Source organism: Panthera uncia, assembly GCF_023721935.1.
Source record: "Panthera uncia isolate 11264 chromosome A3 unlocalized genomic scaffold, Puncia_PCG_1.0 HiC_scaffold_11, whole genome shotgun sequence".
Classification (NCBI taxonomy): domain Eukaryota; kingdom Metazoa; phylum Chordata; class Mammalia; order Carnivora; family Felidae; genus Panthera; species Panthera uncia.
In genome coordinates, this window is record NW_026057578.1 from 71,355,696 (window position 1) to 71,382,505 (window position 26,810).

Sequence of the window (26,810 nt, forward strand, 5' to 3'; positions counted from 1 at the left end):
GAGGCCTAGGTTCTTGTTCTTATTTGTTCTTGTAAAATACTGTGACCTGGGTGGGCCCCTGAGAAATGGGTATTGGTCATAGGATTTGTAAATAACAATGATATAAATAATTGCAGTCATTATTGTTTGAACCTCTCCTATGCACCGGAACAGTCCTTGGTGCCTTACATTTACTATTTCATTTGATCTTAGGCATCTGTTAGTTCTGATATGAAAATGAGATATTTAGGTGAAATGATCTGTTCTCTTATATAACATTTTATGAATTTCTAGGAGAAGCTAAGAGATTATGGTTTATGGTGGTACACGGTAGAAGTAAATGAGTTCATTCAGAAGCCCTAGGTGTTCATCTTAGTTCTTAAATAAAACTTTAAATCTGCAAAACTTAAACATTACAAAGAGGGAAGAAACTCACCCTGTGTTGGGTGTGTGTCATCTCATTCAGTCCTGTGAACAACGTGGAAAGTATCTTTCCTCTTTAATGGTTGGGGAAACTGAGACGCAGAGATGTTAAATAACCTAGCCAAGGTCACACACGTGTTATGAGGCAGTGCTCAAGTTCAAAACCAGCATTGATTTACCCCAGAAACTTGTTCTTGACATGTAGGAATTGTTCTACAATTCTACTTTACCTTTATCCCAGTAGGTTTCATGGGAGCACAGAGCATTTTCGACCTCTAAATAGGATTTTCTTGCTCTTTCTCACAGAACTGTAAGAAGGAGCTGATGTGGAGGAGCAGCTGAGACAGTTCAAGATGACGACCACAGTAGCCACAGACTATGACAACATTGAGATCCAACAGCAGTACAGCGATGTCAACAACCGCTGGGATGTGGATGACTGGGACAATGAGAACAGCTCTGCAAGGCTCTTTGAGCGGTCCCGAATCAAGGCTCTGGCAGGTAAGTCTTCTCATGCCCTGTGACAGAAGCCCAGGGGCCTGATAGTTCCCTTTAAAATCACCCACCCTGTCTCTTCTACAGGAAGGTCAGCTCACCTCTACTTAAACATGTCCTAGGAGTTGACCGTTGTATAAGGTAGCCAGGTCCATATTTGGGGAACTGTCGATCTTAAGGCCAAAATGATTGAGTGATTTTTTTTCAAGCTGCCCTAGGTTATTAAGAATTCTTTTATTTTTGACTCCTCTTACATTTCAAAATAATGCAGCATATTGTACCGTATTCAGACAAATGTACAAATCATCCTGTGTGCTTAGTTGCTGTGATATTTTAGTTGACCTGACTTGTTACAGTAGAGTTCTTACTTTGACTGACCAAGAGTAGTTAGCATCACATGCCAGGGTTTTAGATGTAAAGAGCAATAAGTTAATGTGGTGAGGGCATATTTAATGCTACAACAGGTAAGTTTGCCATTAATTCACTAAAATTAGCAGGAACACATCCTTCCTTTGTGATTTCTAACTCTCTTGGTGCTGTTGAATACTTAGAACACACTTTTACCCTAACCCTAGTTGGGGTGGGTAGTGGTCTTGCCCTGAATTGCCCTGAAAATCAGGAAAGGGTTTCATCAGGGTTTCATCAGGATTCAGCAGTACTGAATATATGTAAACCAAGGGTCAAAGTGGAGTCTATTTAAGGTCTTGCATCTGTACTTTGAGATTTTAAATAAAATGGTTTCTAAATGAGAGAAGTAAGTTTATGACTTTTTTTCTGAATGTCTTTAATCATGACACATAAATTATAGCCATGATTTAACAGGTAAGTTTACTGTTAATTGTTCATATAGCTCACATTTCTTTTTACCTTTATAGTATAATTTGCTTATGATGCGTGTGTCATTTAGAGTTCTCTTGATTGTAAGCAAAAGGAAACCTAACCCAAAGTGGTTTAAATGGTAAAGAAAATGTATTGATCACATAGAAGGCAAATTTGGCCTTTAAGCAAGACTTATTTCTGGGCTTAAATGGTGTGCACAGGACCCAGTTTCCTTCTCTATATTTTTTGGCCTTATAGTTCCCAGATGGCTGCCCCAGGTCCCAGATCCGTCTGTAAGGATACCCAGGAGAAAAGAGCACCTCTGCTGCCCCAGTACTTCTACCATGTCCTAGGATCAGTCTCACTGACCTGATCGATCATGACTTGGGCCATGGGCCTTCCTTAGAATCTCTCTTCCAGTGGAGTCAGAGAAGAGGGTACGCTGATTGACATTAGCTAATGAGGATGTACTTCTGGCGTGGGGGTTGTGGGGTGAGGCAGAGAGGGGTCAGTTCCATCTGAGCTCCTTGGCTAGAAAATTTGGTATATAACAGGAAGGAGGAGGAGGGAAATGGATGCTGGGAATATAGCTAACTAAATGCTATAGGAAGGTTATTCAGTTGCCTTAGAATAATTTGTCTCTTGAGTGGTGGTGATTTAATGATCTTTCTTGAGCTTGCCTGATTGAGTGCATAAATGAATGATTAACCAGATAGTCACTCTAGAATTGAAGCTTTATTTTCTAGCTTATTCATTAACATGGAAGCCTATGGAAACCTTGCTGCTGGCTTGTGCTAGTGGATTGATTTGTACTTTAATCCCTTACCTCTTTTTCTTGAATCTTCATTTAAGCCTTTAGACTAGTATGATTTGGGTAGCCAGTTACCTTTGATCATGAATCATTTACTTTCTGGTTCTAGGCTACTATGTATTATCTCCCTTTTAAGAAGAATAATATGGGGTGCCTGAGTAGCTCAGTCTTTTAAGCATCCGACTTTGGCTCAGGTCATGCTCTCACAGCTCATGAATTTGATCCCCGGGTGGGGCTCTGTGCTGACAGCTCGGAGCCTGGAGCCTGCTTCAGATTCTGTATCTCCCTCTCTCTTTCTGTCCCTCCCCTGCTCACACTCTGTCTCCCTCTCTCTCTCTCAAAAATAAATAAACCTTAAAAAAATTAAAAAAAAAAAAGAAGAAGATGTATTTACAACTGTAGAGCAGTTCTTGCTTTTTGTATCTGGTCTTTCCTGCAGTTCTGGAGGATATCTCCAGCTGTACTTAGTATTGGTCAGTTTTCTTAAACTTCCTAGGGTGGCTTTTCTTCCATGCTATCTGGGTCCCTGAACTACTATAGTTAATGATAGTAAGCACTTAACCTGGTGTTTACTGTGTGCAGGCACTGTTCTAAATGCATTGTATATATTAACAGCTAATCCTATAACAACTATATATGAGAGACATTATTATCTATAGTGTATAGATGAGGAAATTGAGGCATGGAGAGATTAACTAGCTTGCCCAAGGTCACACTGCTGGTAAATGGCTAAGGCAGACTGCCTCCAAAGTGTATACCTATTTTTCTATATTCAGTAAAATACAAAATGATTCAAAGCATATTGGTATAGAGTATTAATAATGAGTAATTGAAACTTGTTTTTAAAAAGATCTTTAAAAGGCTCAGGAATGCATCTTGTGGTCTAGAAGAAGCCATGAGTAACGATGACAAGTTATTGAAAAGAAAACGTGTTGCCTCCAAGTTAAATAGAAAAAAAATTGCTTTCAGTGAATCCAGAAAATATCAGGAAAACCATCTGTGTATTGGAGGAGATTTTCTTGTTATCTGACTTCCCACTTCTGTGGGACAGAAAGATCTCTGAACTCTCTAAGAAATCTTATATGCTGAAAACAAGAGTAACAGAACAGTCCGGCAGTGTCTGGAACAGTGGTTCTAGAATGTGAGCATGCATCAGAATCACCTGGTCGTCTTGTTCATTGCTGGGCCAACCCCCAAGTTTCTGAATCATTAAGTCCAGGATAGGGCTTGATAATTTGCATTTCTAACAGGTGATACTGATGTGGCTGGTCTGGGGAATCACATTTCCAGACTGGTGTGGAGTATTGATGTTTAGTCTATTTCCTTGGGCGTCTGAGACCATTTCATCTAGACCCAGCTGAAGTCTAGTAAGAATTAAAGTATCAAACTCAACAGAGCTATCTGAAAGACACACTTTAATGTGGGAGTGGTGTGGAAGGCTGGCACCTCATTTTGAGAGGAGAGAAATATCTTCCTGTTCCTTACGGGGAAGTAGTATAGTGATAGGTCCAGCGTGAGAGAGTGCTGTTGTAGGATTTCTGTTACAGATGCACATTCTAAAGTGGGAAATCTTGGTTAGAGCACTAGAAATGTGAGTAGAAATGTGCATACCAAGTTTCCTGTCCCTCTTTTCCTGTCCCTCTTAAGTGCTCTGCATATTGAGTCTTCTCTAGATTTCAGTCTGAATTTCCAAGGTGTTATACAAAGGCCATTACTGCAGGAATTCATCTTTTTATAGTGTGCTGTATTGATAGTGTGTCTTGTATTGATAATGTAACAACCACCTTGGGTTGTGTCCTTTACTAGGTGGCTTTTCTCTGAGAAAATACGGTGAGGTAAACTACTTGCTACTAGTTTTTACCCAGTTCGCAGATCCTTTCTATTATTAAGCTGCTATATATGTAATATATATTATATATTTTACATATAGGTAATATATATTATGTATATGATGTATATTTTTTTTTTCCTCCAAGTTGTAAAAACCATTCTTAATTTCAGTTTTACTTGCCTTCATCCTCTTCTGGTTTTTAACTTTGTGGTATAATAAGAAATAAATTTTATCTTTGCACTCAGTTCCTGGCACAGAACTCCTAAAACCCTTGGAATTTGCTGTCTTTTGTTATTCATAAAAAGCCTTCTTCCTCACACCTGGATTTATGCTAGTGGAGGTGACTTAGGGTGAAACCTTTAGATAGTGTTAGGATGGGACTGGTCACTGGAATGACCAAATAATGAGAAGGTGGGAACTTTCAGCCCCATCCACCAACCTCCAGGAAAGAGGGGGAGCTGGAGATTGAATTTAATCTCAGTGGATGATGATTTAATCAATCATGTCTACATATTGAGACTTTCATAAAAACTCCTAAATGACTGGATTTGGAGAACTTCTGAGTTGGGGAACACACCAGTGTGTTGGAAGTGTGGTGTGTCCTGTGAGGCCATGGAAGTTCTGCCCCCACCCCATGGAAGTTCTGCCCCCCAATACCTTGGCTACATACCTCTTCCATTTGGCTGTTTCTGAGTTGTGTCCTTCATAATAAACCAGCAAAATCAGTATCTTCTGGAGTTCTGTGAGTTCTCCTAGTAAATTTTTGAACCTGAGGGTTGTATTCATGGGAACTGATGAACTTCTGCTGTTCAGTCAGAAATATGGTGGTCTCGGGCCTGTGACTGGCATCTGAAGTGGAGGCAGTCTTGTGGGACAGATCCCTTAAGCTGGGGGGTCAGCGCTAACTCCAAGCATTTAGTGTCAGAGTTGAATCATAGTCTGGGACACCCAGTTGGTGTCAGAGTTGTATCAGACTCAGTAAGATATTTCATAGGGGAGATGGCTTCCCTGGTATGGTGTGGAACGTGGCCATGTTTTAAAAATGTAGGAATCAGGCCTGCAGTCACTTGTCAAGTGCCAGTTTATCATCACAAAGATGAAAGAGTCTGGAGTTGGGTCACTTCCATTGCCCAGGGAGCTTTGAATATTTCCATTCTCCTTAGACTTTTTTTGCTTGAAAATTAGTCTGATTCATCTCTCAGTCACTCAGCACCCCCCTCCCGTTCTTTAGTATCTGAAACATCAGAGGAAAACACTAGTGAAAGCATCAGGAGCTGAGCACTGCTGTCTTCATAATCCACCTAGAGAATCTCCTGGTGGGGTTGAAAATAGCAGCTCTTTCTTACAGTAGAGAAAACCTTCATCTGAAAGTTTCCCCCTCACACAAGTTAGGTGGAGAGGGGGTCTCTTGAATTGTTAGCTTACAAAATGTCGAGACTGGGCACCTGGGTGGCTCAGTCAGTTATGCAGCCGATTTTGGCTCAGGTTATGATCTCAGGGTTTGTGTGTTTGAGCCCTATATCGGGCTCTATGCTGACAGCTCAGAACCTGGAGCCTGCTTCAGATTCTGTGTCTCCGGCTCTCTCTGCGCTTCCCCCCCCCCTCCCCCCCCCACTACCTCACTCTCTGTCTCTGTCTCTCTCTCTCTCTCTAAAATAAATACTAAACAATAAAAAAATCAAAAGGTCAAGACTTAGGAATGTTTTAGAAAGTAATTAGAATTAATATTGACTCTTGCCACATGTTCACAAATTTTATATATACGAGGCTGGGGAGATTTATACTTGTGCCTAAATTGTGTGCTCCCATTTATAATTTAGAAGGAAGATGAGAAGAGCATTGGTGCATTGTGTTGTGTAGCGGAGATCATGCCGTGCCGATTCAGCCTTAAGGCAGAGTGCTGTGAAGTGACTTTTTTTTATGCATTCTGTAAATGATTTCCTGCATCCCATGATGGTGTACCCACATTCCTGACCTCTGACCAAATTGCCCCAGTAGTGTGGAACATGTGGTAATGAAAGTGATTTAGAAAAAGCTGGACTTTTTGCAAAGCAACGTTTTATTTGAAATAAAAACAAAAAAACTTAGATCTTTGAAAGAAATGTAAAAGGTAAATGGTTTCTTTTTGCAAGTGATAAGTGTTTATGGTTACAGGTTATATTTTGTAGAATCAACATAAAGTAGGAAAGGAAAAGTAGTCCATTAAAAAGTACATTTTGCTTGAAAATATTGATAAAGTAATTAGAATTAATATTTTTGTATCAACACTCATCAGCAGTAATTTTAAAAATTGGGAGGATGTACACCAAAATAGTGTTTATTTCTGAATGACTTCCCTTTTTTCTTACCTGTATTTTAATTTTTTCCTGCCATAAAATCTGAACTAATTTGTAATAAGGAAAACAAAGCATAAATTCCTAATATCACATTCAGAAGTTTTAATTATTTCCACAAAAAAATCATGTCATAGAAAAGTTATAGGAAAAAGCCTATACATAAATGAGTAGTTAAAAAAAACAAATTAAAAATGAAATTCCTTTGGGAGTTGTCACTCGTCAACATTTATGAGCTAAAATTATTCATAAGAGCCTTTCTGCTAAGCTATGGACTTGGAAGAAGAAATTGACCTTGAGTTTACATGGTTAGTGGGGAATCAAGGACAGCTGATAGCCATAGGAAAATGAGCTGAAGTCCACTCACTAATTGTATCTTTTACATTATATCCATAGAGCATATAAGTTATTAGTGGCCATATGTATAGGCCAGACTCCCTTTAAATACAAGCATTTGAATGACCAATAATTTTGGTGGAGCATTTAATCAGCTAAAGCACTGATTTGCTTTAAATGTTTAAAGCAGTATTGTCCAAAAGAAATGTAAAACTAGCCACATGTGATGTTTTTTTTTTAATGGTTTTGTTTTTTGAGAGAGAAAGAGAGAGCAAGCATGCATGTACATGCAGGGGATGGGCAGAGTGAGAACGGGACAGAGGATCTGAAGCAGGCTGTGTGCTGTGCACAGAGCCTGATGCAGGGCTCAAATTCAACAAACCCTGAGATCATGACCTGAGCCGAAGTCAGATACTTAACCAACTGAGCCACCTACCCACATGTGATTTTTAACTTTCATCTTCTAGTTAATCAAATCATCTCAAATATTATCGTATCAATGTGCAATCAGTATAAGAAGTTAGCAAGATACTTTACATTTTTTCTACTAAGTCTTTGAAATCCAATATGTATTTTACCACCCACATTTCTTATGGTCATTAGTCACGTGTGGCCAGTGGCTACCAATTTGGACAGAGCAACTTGAATGCCTTCACATAGACACTTACTGGTTAAAACTTTATAGATCCAGCCACACAAATGTGAGCTTAAAATACCCATCAGGTATTTGGTCTTGAGTATATTTATAAAGCAGTAAGTAGTTGGCCACTTGGCTAAGTGTAAATTTAAATTCTGATTGGGAATAATGCATCAGTCAAATTGTTGTAAAAATGAATCTCCTTTTTGTGCTTTCTGGTACTAAGACACAGGTAGCAACAACACAGATCTTGTACCACATCTTTGTTCTGCTGTTTCGGCTGAAAATTTGGCACTGCTCTCAAGCACTGTTTTTGGATGCAGAGGACTCAATAGCACACTTACTTAAAAATGCACATTTAAGGTTCCCCCATAAGTTGAGATTCACCACTGGAGGAGGGAACCCAGTGATCTGCATTTTTAATGCATCTGATACACTTTTTGAGAAACATTTTCCTGGGACATGGCCTGAGTATTCTCACTTAATATTCATATCCTGTTCTGAGTCTTCCCCTCAAAGTGAAAATCAACTTTTTATCTCTTCTTCAAAATATCAGTCTGCCCTTTCCCCCAGTAAGCAGGTCACAGTTTATGTTTTGATATCTTGACACCTAAGAAGCCTTAATGTTGTGCCCAAACTGAGTACAGTGCTGTCTCCTGGCAGGGGGAGCACATTCTTCCTCTAATCCCAGGCCTCATTCCAGCCCCTCTCTGGGTGGATCCTCTTGGTCCCAGAGATGATAAAGCGCACCGCCCCCCCCCCCCCCCGCCCCCCGTCCCCAACCTCTATCACTGTTGAGGCCTTTTAGTTTGTAATCTCCAGGAGGGTAGACCGTTTCTCTGGGCCTAAATTAGCTTTCTAGTGCTAATCAAAATTAGTAAGGAAACTTGAAAGGTATATCCTAAAAAAAATCTGCAGTTATAGATAAAAATAAAAATTCAGGGACAGGGTTTTTCTCAGGAGGAAAAGAGCTGGATTCTGTACACTGAAAATTGGAGCAAAACTTGTCATAGTTTCTCCCACGTGAGTGCAAATTTCAAGTTGTGGTTAAAGTTATGTACTTAAGTTGTTTATATAATTCAAGAATAGATAGACCTGCACATAGATGGAGGAAAGCCTATTTTAAAACCTTAAAAGATTTTTAAGTTTACCTTTTTTGAGAGATGTCTTAATGTCTTTTCTACCTATAGTCATGAGTTTTTAATGAGATAGTTTAGATATTGGCTTTATATTTTTTACAATCTATAATATGATGGTTTTACTTAGAGACTTTCCAGAATTAGACTGTTAATTCATAATCACCTACCCCTGCCAGAATGAATAAACATAACAAAAATTTATACATGTATCTATGTATGTATGCATATATAAAATATTCACCTTCTTTCTAGTGAGAGTGCAAAGCTAGCCTCCTATTGGATATATAAATAAATCTTTAAAACATGGTCTAGAATTGTCTCAATAGGAAGACAAGACCTATTTACATGAAACATTAACCAAACATGTATGCAAGTGCCAGGAAGGTAGTATAAGCAATTAGTGCTCTAGTAACTGAGAGGCAAAGGGTGAACACAAGAGGAAGAAAGCCAGTCATTTTGAGAGGATGGACGAAGTAGTGTGAAGAACATTGGAACTTGGAGAGGAACTGAGGCTTGAACCTTGGCATGGCTGTTTCTGTTTCTACTGCAGCAAAACTGTAGAGGCCAGGCTGCAGATCTCTGAGGACCCCTCTCATTAAAGCAGAAAGTCAGCTTTTGGCTTCTAAAGCTTGGACTCATTCCTCTAAAATTAATTGAGAGCTTTTCTTATGTGCATACCCACCCGCCCATTCGGATGGAACACTTTTATGTCCCCAGGGAAAGTCTTCTTGCATGATGGAATGGACATTTATAGTCAGGATTAACAGGGATTTAATAGCTATCCATTATTTTCCTCATCCACTCTTGAAGCTGTTTCCCTAAATTTTGTATTATTTGGTATTATTTGAGAGAGAGGTATGGTGCCTAGAGTACAGTAAATATACCACCCATTATTTGTAAATCGGAATCTGCAGGAGCCATTTCATATCAAAGAGGTTCGTGAAAAGTATTGAAAAGAAAGTCTGTTCAGGTCATTACGTGTATGTAGTTCTGGGTTATACTCTCCATTTATTTTCTGTATACATATCGCTTCAGTAGTTTCCTGACCATAGGATTGCAGGAATAGTTTCTTTCTTGTTTGGGTACAGTTCCTCAGGTTTTTCTTTCCCTCCCTTTTTTTCCTCTTGACTGCTGGGGATGACCCCTCCCCACTTTGGATATCAGCTTGGCTTCCTGCTGCTGTTTCTTATACTCTTCCCATTCTGTTATCAGCTTAGCTGTGCTGACATCCCCTAGTAGCTGAGGTGAATGATCCTGGTGAGGAGCACCAGCCTGCCAATCCTCTCCTTCACTACACTGCTTCACCACCCACCATTCCCTCTTCCTACCCCAGCCCCGTTCCTGCCCCTGTCTTCTAGAGCCCATGTTCTCCTTTCTCAGCCACCTCAGAGGACTTCCCTTGGTTCTCATTCTTTTATTGCTCTCTTACTGCACACTTAGCCTTTGCCTTAACTCCTTTTCCCCGCCCAGCAACATAATTTCCTTAAGTCAGTCTCTTACTTTTAAAGAACTCCATAGTCACCATTTCTATGAGAAAATTCCCATAAGTTAACTTGTGAATGAACTTGGGGAATATAACCTGTCTTTTGAGGACTGCCTGGATAAGCAGAAGAGGAAAACTTAAGCTTTTTCTCTTTTCCTAGCCTTTTCCTGGCTCTCTCTGCAAATGTGCCCCTGACCCCATCTGTCTCTTAAATATCAGCTTTATCGAGATATAATTTACATCTCATAAAATTTGTCCCTGTAAAGGGTACACTTTAGTGTTTTTAATATACTCACAGAGCTGTCCAACAGCCACCACTAATTCCAGAACATTTTTCTCACCCAGAAAGAAATCCCATACACATTAGCAGTCACTTCTCATTTTCACCTCCCCCTAGCCCCAGGCAACCACTACTGTACTTTCTGGCTGTGGATTTGCCTGTTCTGGGAATTTCATATAGGTGGAATCAGGCAATATGTGGCCTTTTGTGACTGGGTTTCTTTTCCTTAGCAAAACATTTTCAAGGTTCATTTATGCTATAGCATACATTGGTACCTCGTTTCTTCCTCTGCTCTCTTATGTAAGTAATTGAGGTAGATTAGTGAGAAAGGACAGAAAAATTCTGTAAAAGCTACCAACATCATAATACTTTTTTATCTGGCAGTTACTGGGAACAGATGGCAGATCTATTGTAGGTATCTGAAAGTCCTGTACACTTAGGACCTTCTTCATTTCATTGTTTGGTGTCTCATGTGGTCATATCTGTTGCCTTTATTAAGTTCACTTACACGGCCTAACTCCTTTGCCAGTTTCTACCAAAGTAGACCTGTGAGGTAAGTACCCTCATAGGAAGATAAAAAAAGAAAATATAATTTATATATAGGACATTAGTAAAGTCCTGTACACTTTAAAAATAAAACATATTACATGATAAGAAAAAATTGGAAGTGTCAAAAAGTAGGTTTTACGTTAACACTGCAGTTCAGATAGCTAAAGTTTTATGTAACCACCCTCTTCAGTGATACCATTCAATTTAATATATTAGTTTTTTGATTTGTAGAGAGATTGATGCTGGGTAGGTGTTAATAGTCTCTTAAATTACATTTTGATTTTTGACACCAAGTTGATTAAAGAAGATGGTTTTGAGTATTTGTGTATTTGTCTGTTTTGACATGATCCCGTTACATAGTAATCCACTGGGAGGGATCTGGGTAGCAAGGTAACAAGCATTTGGTCTGTGTTTACTGTTTGTTTGGCTTCTCTGAAAAGAACCCTGCATTCAAAATTATTTTTGGTTAGTTCTTTCCGGTTGTCCAGAACAGAAATTCACTTGAATTATCTTAATAAAAAGGATATGGGCCTGTGGTGGAGTGAGGGAGGAGTGGGAGAGGGTTACTGCAAAATTTCAGGCTTACCCAGATCTAGAAATCCATTCATGACCGAGGCTGCTGTGGGGCTGGAGGCATTCTTCATCTTTCACATGGGCTGTGTGCTTCATTCGTTGAAGCCCTGTGCATAGTAATAGTATCTGCCCCCTCCTAATTCACCCCGCACTTGGCTTTGGCGTACTGTAGTTACAGCTCTACATCTTGCCAATCATTTCTCTTTTGACCTCTTTGAAATGACTCAATATCCTGGTTTTCTCTAGTTCAGATCCCATGAGGTTGAATATGAAGATAGGGCTCCAATTGGCCCACGTAATCTTTTTATATCTGGCCACGACCAATGGGGTACTTATAAATAATTATCTTTAGAAGAGGTATCCACAGCACTGGTAAAGAGCAGGAGGCCAAATGTATAAAACATACCAGCCCTGTCCCTCCACAGCTCAGAGGGTATTTGGCTGGCAGTTAGAGGCTATGGTTGGCATTTCTAATGCAGAATGGTGTAGTGGAGGAAGGTACTTTATGTGGGACTTTTGGGGAAAGATACCGGGGCATTCTGCATGATCAAGGGAAGAGTTAAACAGCCAATATGAGGGAAAGGCAGGGTATAGACAGGGCGCTGGAACCACAGAAATTAAGGCTTTCCATCTCTCTCTCTTGTTTTTACCTTCTGTTTCTTGCGTCAGAGGTGGTCTTTCAGGTGACTTAAATATGATTGCCATCTGTCCCTGGACTTTGCTATCTACCACTTTCTCTATTTTTCTAGTTCTAGTTGGAAACATGGGGTGGGGGGTTTTTGATAGGGAGGCTTTAATTTACTAGGCTTTGGTCAGGAGGCCAGTCCCGAACCAGTGAACTGCGGTGTGAGGTATGGAGGAATGTGAGAGCGTGGCAGCTTTCCCTGGAATCATACGGAGATGTTACTGGAAAGGGAGGTGGGTGCTGGGCAGATGACAGTAAGTAACAATAAATGTTCACACATTTTCAGATATTTCAGTGATCTTTTTTTTGTTTTCGTTTTAACATTTTTTTTGTTTATTTTTGAGAGAAAGGCGGAAGTGGGGGGACAGAGGATCCAAAGCATGTTCTGCACTGACAGCAGTGAGCCCGATGTAGGGCTCAAACTCATGAACAGTGAGATCATGACCTGAGCTGAAGTCGGCTGCCCAACTGACTGAGCCATCCAGGCACCCCTAGATTGATGTTCCTGATTCAGAAATAAAACTATTATAAAGTGACAGGGTGACATTTGCTGTTGTCAGATTGCTTCCTTAAAAAAATAAAAAGCAACTAATGTACAGCTTCCTTTAAGATCTTTGAAAAAAGAGAAATGTACACCAGCGTTTCAGTCTTTAGAATATGCCTCTAATAAGATGCTTAGTTTGCACCTAAGTTGTTAACTCGTGAATTTGACAGTTTTGTTACTTGGAAATACTCTAACCCATTCTGTCTTTGTGAGGCCTCAAAGACCAACACCATTCTTAGAGTATGACAGGTGCCCAATAATAGTGCATCATTCCAGACTTTTTAGCAGTACAACAATGTAAGCACCATATTAGCATGTTCCTTACCCACATTTAATCTATTTTGGGGAAATAGATCATGTGTATAAAACAAGCAGTGAATGTGACAGGATTACATAAAAGTGCTGTGATGCTTCCCCAAATCCTAGATCTTACCTCTTCATTCTCCAGTTGATAAACATGCCCCTTTTCCACAATTCTTCTTCCTTATTCTCATTGGGTTAATCCTCAAGGGAATTTGCTGAGCTTGAGTTTTGATGTCTTTCCTACAAACCTGTGAATTTTCAGAACTCTAAGGTAGTGACATAATTGGGTGATGGACACATGTTATTGGGTAAGGCTGATAAAAATTTTGCCATACAGGTTTAAATTTCTGCAGACTCCTTAGATTTCTTGAGCATCTATGTGAAATTGCCTTACTAGCCACGTGATTGCATCTTAACAGCATCAGAGAGATGCTGGGCCATTTGCCAGGTTCCAGACCCTGCCTGCATCATATGTTACCTTTTGGATCACCCTGTAAATCTTCAGGAAACCCAAGCCTTTCCAGTGTTCACCCTGACTCCAAGCCCCTCCATGGAGCCATCTCCTGCATGGTTCACACCTTTTCAAAAAACTTCTTTGGCCTTTGTATTTCTGTACCCTATCCCCTGAGTCTTATTAGTTTCATGTGTGTGCTTAAAGTGGGTGTATCTTTATTTTCCCTCCAGCTAATCACTTAACTCCTTGAAGACAGTGACTGAATAATACTTCTTTCCACATTTCGTACAGTGCCTCGTGTAAATGAAAACGCAGTTAGGTGTTTTTACTTGTCAGACTGAAGAGCCCACTTTATTTGGGGAAAATTTGCCCCTAATTTCCGTGATACCCATTGGAAAGTTAGTTCTATGTGTTTAAGAATTTTACATTAAAATGTAAGAGATAGGGACTTCTGGGTAACTCAGTCTGTTAAGTGTCTGACTCTTGATTTAGGCTCAGGCCGTGATACTCATGGTCATGAGACGGGTGGCTCAGTCATTTAAGCGTCTGAATCTCAGTTTCAGCTCAGGTCACGATCTTGAGGTTGGTGGGACCAAGCCCTGCATTGGGCTTTGCACTGACAGCATGGAGCCTGCTTGAAATTCTCTCTCCCCCACCCTCTGTCCCTCCCCTGCTCGTACATGTGCACTCGCTCTCTCTCTCTCTCTCTCTCGATAAAGAAATAATTTTTTAAAAAAAGATTCTCTTCCTCCCCTTTCCTCTGCTCCTCCCCCACATGCACACACTTTCTCCCTCTTTTAAAAAAAATGTAAGAGATAATTCCTTTTAAAATTTGACACATATCTTTTGAGATAGTTTCCATGTACATTATTGAAACACCTTTTTTTTTTTAATTTTTTTAAGGTTTATTCATTTCTCAGAGACAGAGTGTGAATGGGGGAGGGGCAGAGAGAGAGGGGGAGACACAGAATCAGAAACAGGCTCCAGGCTCCGAGCTGTCAGCACAGAGCCAGATGCAGAGCTTGAACTCATGGACTGCGAGATCATGACCTGAGCCAAAGTTGGACACTTAACCAACTGAGCCACCCAGGTGTCCTGAAACACCTTTTTTTTTTTTTTTAAAGTAATAAGCAGAAGCAGGACAGGTTGATTATAAGAATCTGGAGTATTCTCTCAGCAAAGAGGATTTGTCTTAGATTTTCATTCTTGCAGGATTTGATCTCACTACTACAGTGTTAACTTATGGAGATGCTTTTGAAAGTTTGGGGCATTATTTTTAAGCTGATACAAACCATTACACAGAGTATGGGACATCTTTTAATGATGCTTTCAGTTCGGCCTCTGCTTCTTTTTGTGCTGCAAGAATCTGCCCTTAGGGTTTTATACTTTTTGGCCAAAAGAGCTACAGCTAAAGATGTACTTGCCCACTCCTTCCTCAGATCATTGCAGTGTTTCTGGACCTCTTTCGAAAGCTCCTTGTCTCTTTACTTTCCATGTTTTGAGATACTAAAGGCACTTGATGGGGCATCTCTAAAGAGGCTCTTACTCCCAGGTTGGCCCACAGTTTGCCTGTGTTTTCCCATGTGTCACTTAGCTCCCAGTGGGTGCCAGTAGCTGGAGTTAGATAATTTAATGGCTCGTTACAAATTTATAAATGCTAGCCACAGTTGGCCATCTGGAATAATGTATTGTGACTTTAAGGACATAGGGAAATTGGTGAATATAGTGGCCAAGCATGTTTTTACCTCTTTTGAGATGGGTTTGACAGTTCCATGGGTTGACAGTCCTGAAACTGATTTTTGGAGAAACGGGTTTACAGACCAAATCAGTTAGCCCTTTATATGTCTCTGTTGTGAGAACACAGAGTTTTATACCTGGAACTGGTTGTTCTGCAGAGGATTAGTGTGAGCTTCCAGCTTCTTCCCTGAGCCCCTATACACGCCATTCATGGAGTTGTCTCCAAGCATTTGAGGGAAGGCCAGTGTTAGTAGGGATGTTGTAAATAATGTAGAGGTATTCAAGACTGCCTTAAGAAATACAGGATGGAGAAGGGGCCAGGCTAGAGGATGCACTTGATACTAATTCGAAACCCAAAACCCACAGCACTGAATTAACAGGTGTGCTGGTGCAGCTTTCTTTGTGCATTTAATCAGGCATTATTCTTCAGGTGTATTCGCATGAAGATCTTTTTTTTTTTTTTTTTTACCCTCCCTCACATTCAGGGAACCATTTTAATTGGCATGCTTAACATCATTATTGTCTGAACTGGATTTTGTCATGATGGATGAAGTATCTATGTGGGTTTTTTTAACTTTTTTTTTAAGCTTATGTATTTTGAGAGAGAGTGAGACAGCACAAGTGGGGGAGGGGCAGAGGGAGGGAGGGAGGGAGGGAGGGAGGGAGGGAGAGAGAGAGAGAGAGAGAGAGAGAGAGAGAGAATCGCAAAGCAGGCTCTGCACTGTCAGTACAGAGCCTCATGCGGGGCTGGAACTTACTAACCATGAGATCATGACCTGAGCTGAAATCAAGAACCAGACCCTTAACCAACTGAGCCACCCAGGTACCCCCTCCCCGCAATGGCGTTCTCTCTGTTTTTTAAACTAAACTGAAGACTTTACTCATCATGTTAATCTAATCTGTAATTGACTTAAGATTTTGACAAAAAAAATTGAGCACAGTATCAGTAGGAAATATATTTTACATAGTATTCTAGTATACACAGAAATTTATGTATATGGGTATGTTTATGTATTTACTCATTTAAATTTCACAATGTGATGCTGAACTTGAATTCGTGAGATGCTATGATATTTTCTATTCTACCCCATATTTTTAAATGCTAGTATTGATCTACTAATTAGTTTTTTTTTTTTAATTTTAGAGAGAGCACACAGGCAGGGGAGAGGGGCAAAGGGGGAGAGAGACAGAGAGAGACAGAGAGACAGAGAGACAGAGAGACAGAGAGAGAGAGAGAGAGAGAGAGAGAGAGAGAATCTTGAGAAGGCTCCATGCTCAGCACAGACCCTGATGGTGGGGCTTGATCCCACCATCTTGGGTCATGACCTGAGTCAAAATCAAGAGTCAGATGCTCAACTGACTGAGCCACCCAGGCAACCGTACCAATTAGAATTTTTAACTAATGGTTAGGAAACCCTGTGGCAGCAGGTGCAATTAAAGGACATCAAAGTGGCCTCTCTATTTTTAAGCTTTGTGAATCATGATTATGAAATGGGTAAGGTAGTATTTGATTTTTTTTGTTTTATTCATTTATTAGCGAATGACTAAGTGAAATTTTATTGTGTGCCTACCAGATACTGTGATTACTATTAGAAATACAGAGATAGGTAATTAAGTGAACATAGGTCTATGGTCAGCAGAGGTTTTCTCTTCTCACAGGAGAGGCAGTGTCAGTAGATGGAGGTGGATTTTAGGCTAAGCACGTGATCTGTTGAATGGTGTGCTGGTGCCTGGCTCTCTCTCAGGAACTGTGTGCAGGATTGTAGAAGGAGCTCAAGGTAGGAGCAGGCAGGAGAGCCTTGAATGCCATGCCAAGAGGTTTAGCTTTTATCCATCCTTTTGGCCAGCAGCTTTCAACATTTAGCTCAGGATAATTTTATTTTCAAATAGAATTTAATTTGTTACCTCACTATGTAAAATGGCAAACTTGGAGTCAAGTTGAATGAAACAGAGTAGTCTCCTCTAGATTTCTACCCCGAGGGGTTCTAAAGCCCCTGGTGACTTTACCTGAGAGCCACTGGTAGCACTGGACTTATGTCTCAGGAGGAACCCCCCTGGGGACACCATGGAGGGTGACTTGGGAGAATGGCTGGAGGGAGAAGAGCCATTTTAGGAGAATGTCATGTTTGGGGGAGAGATAAGGAGGAGGCCCTGAAACAGGGCAGTGGCAAAGGGCTCGAGAGAGCAGGGACTTAAGCTGTTGTGGTTGCCTCCTGAGGACTTGCTCTATAGTGGGCTGTGGAGCATAGGAGGTGGGGTGTGGAATATCAGTTTGGTTTAGGTTATATGAAACCTCATGCCAAGTTTTTCTTTTGAGTGCCAGGTATTTGGGATAGATGAGGGTTGTTTGAGTATGTTGGTCACATATCTGCAAAGTGGGCCACTGTTTGTCGTGGGTGTTTTTTGTTTTTTTGTTCTTTATTCTCCATTACATGGCCTCCAATTTTTAGGATTATATCATGTTTGCCTTAGCTCATATTAGTCTATATTCTTTCTAGCTACACCTTAAAATGATCACAACCCCAAACATTTACTGAGAGAATGACTTCAGGGAAAGTACAGTAAAAATATTTTAAAACTTTTCTTGGAGTAGAGGTTGAAAAGTTATTACCCCTACCTCCCACCCTCAGAAATAGCCAAGATGGGAGGGGGAGAGAGAGAGATGGAGATAGGAGAGAGAGAGAGAGAGAGAGAGAGAGAGAGAGAGAGAGACAGACACCTGTGTTCCTTGGAGGAAGAGAGATGTGTTCAGTGCAGAAAATCCCAGTCGAACAGCCTGGCTCTGACTGGAAGAGAGCTGGTCCTTCCTGGGGTGTTTTTAGCTTGAGTGCACTGTTCCTCTTTGTTGAGACAGCTGTAGTTTGGTATCAGGGGATAATAACAAAGAAATATTACTAGATTTTCATTGGTATTATCTAGAACACTTAAAATTCGTGTATCACTTTCATCTTGGAGAACATTATGAAAATATTACTTTAGTATTAAGAGCAGTCTTTAGTGTAGGGGGGCATTACCCCCCATTTTACAGATTCCAATCTGAGCTTTTCTGAACTGGGCTGTTACTTGCCCCAGCCTGCCTGCTTTAGTGCTAATATAAATCAGAGGCTCCTATGGTCTGGGATGGTGATTGAAAGCCTCTGATGCCTATCTTTGGCTTGCCTTTTCTAACTCTACTGGAAATTGCTCTCCTTCGAATAAGTATTTGTAGGTCTCTGAATGCTCTTCTGAATGGAGAAAAATCTTGTGTCTCTCTCTATGATGACTCCATATTAGAGAATCAAGACTGAGATCCCTTGAATAGACTTAGAAGATGAGAATTGCTGGAGGAACAGAAATTAGAGTGCAGTTTTTGGGGGGTTTTTTTGTTTGTTTTAAGTAGTGAATACTCATTTGTGACATCAGTGCTGATTGAGCTTATTTTAAAACCTTTCCCAATAGGACACACATTACCTATATTTAACAGGAAAGCAGAAGTAAGAATCTGATATTGTACAGGGTTGTTTCTTTGTATTTGGACAAGCATAAGGGAAATGTGACCAGTTGAAAAAGGAATGCCTAAATGACTTATATATTTAAAAAACAATCAAACATTTATGTGTTAAATAGTATACTAAAGAGATATAGCAGAATGATTTGCCTTATATGATGTGGAAATATACATTTTCTCCTAGATATGACTATTGGTGGGTTGCACAACTTGAGAACAACAAGTTATTTTCATTTTCAGGGAGGATAAAATTAAGTAAGTGAGGATATCCTAAGACCCTACCAAGTAACAGATGCTAGCTAGACACTTTATGTAACATGCCTACTTTTCTGTTGCTATTCTGCTGTCTGCAGGTGGTAATTAAAATCTAAGGAAAACTTTTTTTTAGGTCACAAAGCTTTTTAAAAATTTATTTATGTTTTAAAAGCAAGCTCTGTGCCCAATGTGGGGCTTGGACTCACAACCCTAATAAGATCAGGAATTGTGTGCTCTACCAACTGAGCCAGCCAGGTGCCCCTGGGTCACAAAGCATTTTTCTGGTATTTACAAAGTCACTTCAGATAGGAGGCCATTGTCAGTACTTTTATCGCATCCAGGACATCTGGGGGCCACTGGGCCTGGCTAGTTGATACATGAGAGAAGTCATCCATCCTCTCAGCCTCAGTTTCCTTACTTGCAAAATGAGGGGGTTGGCTGGTTAGATACTTAGGTTGCTTAGGCCTCTGAGATTGTGTGTGAGCTCCAGGGGAGTTAGCAGGCTAACATCCTTTCGTTACCAAGGTATGTTGTGGCCTCTTTTCCTGATGGTTTCTGTTTATACAGTGAGAAGCTAACTGTGTGGGAGTATAGGGTTGATAGCAACCTTTGTCCTTCTCCAGGAAATAATAAATGTCGTGTGACTCAGACTCCAGTCTGAGGCTCTTGTTAATTTTTTGTTAACTTTCTGTGTTTGATGTGTCAGAAATGCAGGTTCTTATAGAGTGTTAACAAATCTTTGATTATAATGACTGCAAATTACAGTCCCCTTTCCTGTGTAATGATTTTTGCCATTTGCCCTTCCTCAATCTAATAGGCAGGATAGAAGGACATTTTGATCAGTAAGAACCTTGGTCTGTTGCTTCATGAGTCCTTATTACACTAAAATAATAATTCTTCCTCTTCTTTTTATTTTTTTAATTTTTTTTATTTAAAAAAAAATTTTAACGTTATTATTGAGAGACATACACAGAGCATGAGCAGGGGAAGGGCTGAGAGATGGAAAGACACAGAATCTAAAGCCGGCTCCAGGCTCTGAGCTGTCAGCACAGAGCCCGATGTGGGGCTCGAATTCACAAAGCACGAGATCGTGACCTGAGCCGAAGTCGGACGCTCAACCGACTGAGCCACCCAGGCGCCCCTTTTAACTTTTATTAAGTAACCTTTACCCACAGCATGGGGCTCAAACTCACAACCCCAAGATTAAGAGTCACGTGCTCCACCCACTGAGCCAGCCAGGCACCTCTACACTAAAATATTCTTGACAGAAAACTATGTGTGTGCCCACACTGACAGGATATGGGTATTCTTTAGCTAGGTGGGCAGTTGTAAGTATTGCAGGACAGTTGATGCTGGAGTAGCACAAAACCTTAGGAGTAAGGAAAACTTGTTTATTTAATATCTGCGAAGATGATCCTGTGCACATGTGGGCCTGTGCGCGCGCGCACACACACACACACACACACACACACACACACACACCCCTACATCCAAAGTGTGTCAGTGTGCACATGCCTGCCCAACTAGGATGTGTCACTACTGACTATTCTCAGAGAACATCATTTTTAAACAATTTCATGGAGTTTGGACTTGTGGAGATTCTGAGGCCTGACCCTGGTGGTAACTGGTAAATGGAGGTTGCTCTACAATGCTGTGCAGGATGTGAGTGAGGCAGTTTGGAATCAATAACTTGTTTATTAAGCCTTTTTTTTTTTTTCCAGTTTTTACAAAACTGAAGAGTTGGCAAGATTCCCATAAAGTTTTCTTAAGGGTTGAAGAACGGGCTTGGAGGGATCAGAGTGTTGGTCAATAGTTTTTGAGAATGTTAGAGCTTGGGACTCACACATGCATACCGCATAGCTTTAGATTTGCTGTTTGTCCCCACACTCAGTACTGCATTCCCCCTGACTCTAGTTTTTTTTTTTTTTTTTTTAATTTTTCTTAATTGTAAAAAACATATAAAATTTACCGTCTTAAGCATTTTTAAGTGTACAGTTCAGTAGTGTTGACTGTATTCACTATATTAATGTAGCAGATCTCTAGAACTTCTTCATCTTGGAAAACTGAAACTCTGTACCCACTGAAAAACTACCCCCTCCACCCTCTCCTCAGCTCCTGGCAGCCTCTGTTTTACTTTCTGTTTCCATCAGTTTGATTACTCTAGATGCCACATGTAAGTGGAATCATACAGTACTTGTCTTTCTGTGATTGGCTTCTTTCATCATGTCCTCATAATGACTTAGCATGACATCCTTAAGGTTCATCTGTGTTGCGGCATGTCACATGATTGCTTTCTTTTTTAAGGCTGAATAATAGTCTGTTGTGTGTAAATGCCACATTTTCTTTACCCATTCATTCATCAGTGGACATTTGCATTGTTTCCACATCTTGGCTCTTGTGAATAATGCTGCACTGAACATGGGTGTGCGAATCATCTCTTTTTGAGATCCTGCTTTCAGGTTTTGGTTTTATTTTGTTTTGGGATAGATACCCAGAAGTGGGATTGCTGCATCATATGTAATTCTATTTTGAATTTTTTGAGGAAACCTACATACTGTTTTCCATAACACCTCCACCATTTTAAATTCCTGTCCACAGTGCACAAGTGTTCCAATTTCTCTGCATCCTTTACTGAAGTTTTTATTATGTTATAAAAATAAGGTGGAGTGGAGAAATGCACCATCGTGGTCACAATTTATGTGTTTTTTTTTTTCCTGGTAGGTGGTAATTAAGAAAGAGGGCAGTAGAAATGGTAATAAAAGATGAGTGGAGAGGTGGTTATAGATGAACATGTCAGGTTTTAGAAAAGAGCTTAGTCTCTCTCTTAGCCCACTTCATTCCTTCCCTGTCATTAAAATTCTACTTTTGATCAATAGTCCATTTTTCAGATGTTTTTTAAAAAATGCCTCCTGACTAAACTCTTCTCTCAGAATATCATAAAAAAAATAAAAGTTCAGTGCAGAAAAATGAGAAAGGGTCTTTGGACAAGAGAGTTTATTGGGGCTGACAGTGTATTTGATTCTGTGTTAGTCTGTAAAGGTAAGATTGAAGCTGTCGGTACCATCATCTGGGTCTTTATTCTGTCTGTGCTGGGACACACCGGGCATCAGAGAACATGGAAAATAAGGGTCATCTGCCACTTAGTACGAGCCTCTTGGCTTCACCATGGTGTTGGATGCTGGGTGGTGAAGTGGGAGAGTGGACAAAGGTGAGCCTTTTCTAATTTTGAGTCCTGGGCCTACTTCCCGGACAGAGAGGCACGAGAAATGCCTGCTACTTCCTCTGTCCACAGCTCCTGGTTTGCCCTAGAAATGAAAGGCAGCAGGATTTCAGAAGGTGTACTTTAACTTCCTTCGTATTTCTGGGCATACCTTTCTGTGCCTCATTTTCCTTATCTATTAATGAGATGGTTGGCTTAGGTAGGTACATTTTGAAAAGGACCTTCTTGATACCTGTTAGGAGTTTGGCTCTCATGTTCTCCTCATGAAGGATTGACATGTAAACCAAGGGGTGTTCCATAAGGTGGAGAAGGCTCTCCAGTTCTCCATATAGTGCCACCTCCCTCACAGAGCCCTTGCTCTGTTCAGGCTTCTGTTTGGTGTCCAGGCTTCTGAAATGACTGAATGGTATTTAACATTTTCTTAGGGGAAACTGGGCTTAGCGATATAGAGTGAAGGTGTTCTAAGACTTGAATCTGCCCTAAGACAGGTGGTAATGTATTTCCAAGAGCATTACGTCCAGAGGACCTTAGAGCTTTTCGATTTCACATCCTGTGGTTTTGGGGGAGAAAATTGGAGAAGCCAAGGGACCAGCTCAGGGTCACAAGGCCAGTCAGTGACAAAAGCTGAGTCTAGAGTCCATTTTTCACTTCTCTCGAGTCTGTAACGGGTGCACTTGCCATTATTTTAATTAGGTTGATAAGACTGGTACACAAGAAAAGCAATACTCTAAGGCAGTGCATGATAGGTGCCAGACAAGGGGGTGCTGACGGTACTGGTATAGGGTTTCTGAGAGGGGGAGCAATCATCTCAGCAGGGATAATCTGGGAAATCTTCCTGGAGGAGGGAAGTTTGAACTTGGCTTGAAGAAGGATAGATAGACTGACTTCAGAGGAGAGGGGAGCACCCAGAACAGAGGCATGGAGATGGGAGAGCCAAAGCAGGGTGCAGTGTGAATCAAGCTTGGCTGGAGCAGAAAGACAAGTAGGAGAAAGGGACGAGGATTGGCATTTATTGAGCATCTGTCTTGTGTGAGGCACAGTGTCTGGTCCTTTACCCGTGTCATCTCAGTGTCCCAAGTGGAGAAATGACACCCTGACCATGCATTTGTTTCAGAGCGTCACTGTCTTCCCACCCCCATCTGTCTTCTTTCGAGTAAAAGTTACACTTTTATCTAGTGGGAAAGTGCCTAGTTAAAAATGGGGAGAAGAAAAGTGGGACGAGTTGTTTGCTTCTGTAAAGAGGGTCTCAGAGGTAGTTGATAGGTAATTCTGCAGTAAGCCTGGAGCCTGCCTCCTAGCTAATGGCAGCTGGCGGGCCTTGCGCTCCTGAGTGACTGGGCTGACCATGAATTATTCAGGGCCTGTGCCTAGCAAAGTTCTGTGGGAAGGAGGCTGTGTTATCTCATTGAGAGATTGGCAGAAGCTCAGGTGCTGAGGAGGAGGAAATGACTGCACCCTTAAAATATTTCACATTTTAACATGCCAGGGCCGCACACAGTGTTCCATAGACCTGCAACGAGGTAATCAGGACCTGTTTTTCAAAGAGGAAGAAATAGTATCTCCGACCCCTAATTAACAAATACAATAACCTACACTCCTGTGTGACTCTGGCACTTGTTGGCAGGGATTTGGCTAGGAGCCACATTAAAATCGCAGATAAGAAGTATAGCCACAGACAGTGTTCATGTGGGAGAAACCCCACTCTGCTCTGTTTTTATCTCAGCCAAATAGAGAGATGCTATTGTTGATCCATTCAGAATGGTACTTTCAGTAACTATAACTGTTACTGTCACTGACTTCATTTGTTACATGCCCTGTGTGTGTGTGTGTGTGTGTGTGTCTGTGTGTGTGTGTCTGTGTGTGTGTCTGTGTGTGTCTGTTGCCATCTGTCTGTCCTATTTCCTCAGCTAGGATGAAAGTGTCTGCAGAGGATGAAAGTGTCTGCAGAGAAGAAATCACATCTTAGAACTTTGTGGGTCCCTCCAGTGGCCTGTGTTCCTGGATAGGACTAAACATGTGTTAGATGGGTTGACTTTTACTTTCTGTGGACCAGGAGGTATGGGGCCTCTGCCTTGATGATGAGGTTTGCCTCCCTCCACTCCTTCCTCCTTCCCTCTTTGGGTGCCTGTTCAGCCTGCTCTTTTCACCTTTTCTCATTGCAGCCAGTCTATGGTAAGCTTCTGGAGAATGTAACATGGGTATGAAGATCTGAGGGCAGGGTCCATTGGCCTGTTTTCACAAAGAATAGATTTGTATCTCCTCTCTTCCAATTTTTTCCTTTGAGCCGTGCTACCAGGAAACAGCATTTTCTCACTGTCCCAGCTGCTTCCTTGTAAAACTCTGGCCCAGTGGTTCTGAACACCTGTGTGTGTCAGCCTTTTCCTTCCATGTTGGAAGTGGGAAACAGAACCCAAAATTCTGGGCAAGAGCAGGCCTGGCCCCAGCTGCATTCCTCAGATGTTCTTTCCCTTTGAACCACTCTGCCTGTAGCAGAGGAGCCCAGTCTTGGCTCTGGCTGGTGTTATATTCACAGGCATAGCAACACCTGTTTGCCAAAGGTGGGGCCTCTGGACTGGGGCATTCTTTTGCCCATACAGGGAAGCTTTGCATGTGCAGATAACAGACATGATAAGAATGCAGGGATAAGGTTTGGCCGGGGTAGAAGATTCAATAAACTGCATTCCTTCCCCAGAACCTTGGGTGCTTGTTACTGAGTGTCACTTGCCATTTTTCTCCTTCTCAGCGGAGATGTCGGGTACTTTGTATTCTGCTGTGACCAGCCGAACAAGAAACAGGAAAAGGATATAAATGGGAATTAGATTTGCCCTGGTATTTCAAATGCAGCCGTGTAACTAGTTTTGCAGGAGGTGTGTGTGTGTGTGTGTGTGTGTGTGTGTGTGTGTGTGTGGAGAGAAAAAAAAAACATGCATATCTTCCATGGAACAGAGATAGCACTTGCTGTAGATGAAAAATACCGTTAGCCTTCCCTTTAATTTTTCTTCTAGGTATTCTGAGTCCTGAAGGATCAAATCTGATAGCCCCACCTCAAGTAAGCATTGGCCTTTCTAAAAACAGAGGCCCTTTGTAACTTGTTTCATAGTGAATATTGTGTTTTTATTACCTCTGAGGTGTTACTGCTTTATTTTTATCTATTAAATATAATTTTGAATATGCCTTTCCCCATGCAAAATGGGGTGAAAGAGAAGGGAATGAGGTTTGTGAGCACCACCCCAGTTGAGGACTAGTCTTACCATCCTGAATTGTCCTTGTCCAGAAATCCAGAGGGGTGCCCACTGTGGTCCCTGGCTTTGAGGTCAGTGACTCCGTAGGAAACCTGTAACACCCTCCAGCCAACAGCCCCCTTGGTGAACAGGTGGCCAAAGGTGGGGTAGAATTACTTTTTGAAATTTCCTCCACGAAGAATTTAAAGACTAGTGATCATAGCTGCTCAGATAGTGTGGCTGCCTTCCTGGCATTTCTCTTTTGCAGACATTTACTCAGTTATAGGACAGCTCTCTGAAGTTGGCCCCCTTATTGGGCTGATTTTTCAGGCTCAGGGAATCACACGCTTAGAAAGTAGCAGAGCCAGATTCCTAGATTCCAAGTCTCTTTTTAAGCACCTTTCCTCCTCTAAACCCTGACCCAAATGCCCCGTGGGTGGTGCTCTGGGAGTAAGCTGAGGAGTGGTGTAGGCCCTGATCTTCAGGAGCCATGTGGTCATGAGGAAGTGCTGCTGACTGCTTCCAGCAACCCAGGCTGTGGGCCTGTATGTGAGGTGCCACTGGGGAGAAAGGAGATGTTCTGGAAGCATAGCAGGCTGCTTGCTAGCCGTGGCACAGAAATGTTAGAGATATGTGTTGTTATAGTGGGACTTACTGAAAATTGTTCTTTTCGGGAGGGCAGGGGAAGAAGGTCTCAGGTAATTCTGTTTTCTGTTTTTGACTGGATTTCGTGGTGGTATGCTTGGTTAGTTGATGAGCTTTCTGGTACATGGTGCAGTTCCCTTTGAAAAAGGACTGGGCTTTTGAGAATGAATACACATACTGAGGCAGGCTTTGGGAGAAAGGACAGTGGTAACTCAGTCATTGGGGGGCGGAAGGCTCTCTGGGCATTGTACAGTAGAGAGGAGGCAGAGAAAGAATGCCCACAGTTAAGGATTCAAGACTAGGAGTGGGCAGGAGGCTGGTTGGAGAAGGGGGTGGGTGGGCCAGAGAGGTGAGATAGATCACGTAAGCTTCAGCTCCTGGGAACATAAATGCACTGGCATGATTTGGAGCCTGCTTCTCTATCTGGCCACACCAGTGGAGGAGGATTATTTTAGTAGTAGTATTTTGATTTCCTATAAAGAAACGTTCAGGAGAAATTGTCTGTGGTCGTCCAGCTGTTATCCAGATGACAGAAAGGCAGATCGGGAAACGGCAGAGAACTTGGCAAAAC

At 41.4% G+C, this 26,810-nt stretch overlaps 1 protein-coding gene across 3 annotated transcripts in view; it reads left to right on the plus strand.

The window, feature by feature from the left end:
- SPTBN1 (spectrin beta, non-erythrocytic 1) overlaps positions 1-26,810 on the plus strand; it is a 199,180-nt gene that overhangs the window by 54,419 nt on the left and 117,951 nt on the right. For all 3 annotated transcript variants that reach the window (XM_049650248.1, XM_049650244.1, XM_049650245.1), the window contains exon 2: positions 709-903. In XM_049650248.1, the coding sequence (XP_049506205.1) occupies positions 756-903 (148 nt within the window). In that variant the 5' untranslated portion in view covers positions 709-755. The remainder of the gene's footprint in view (positions 1-708; positions 904-26,810) is intronic.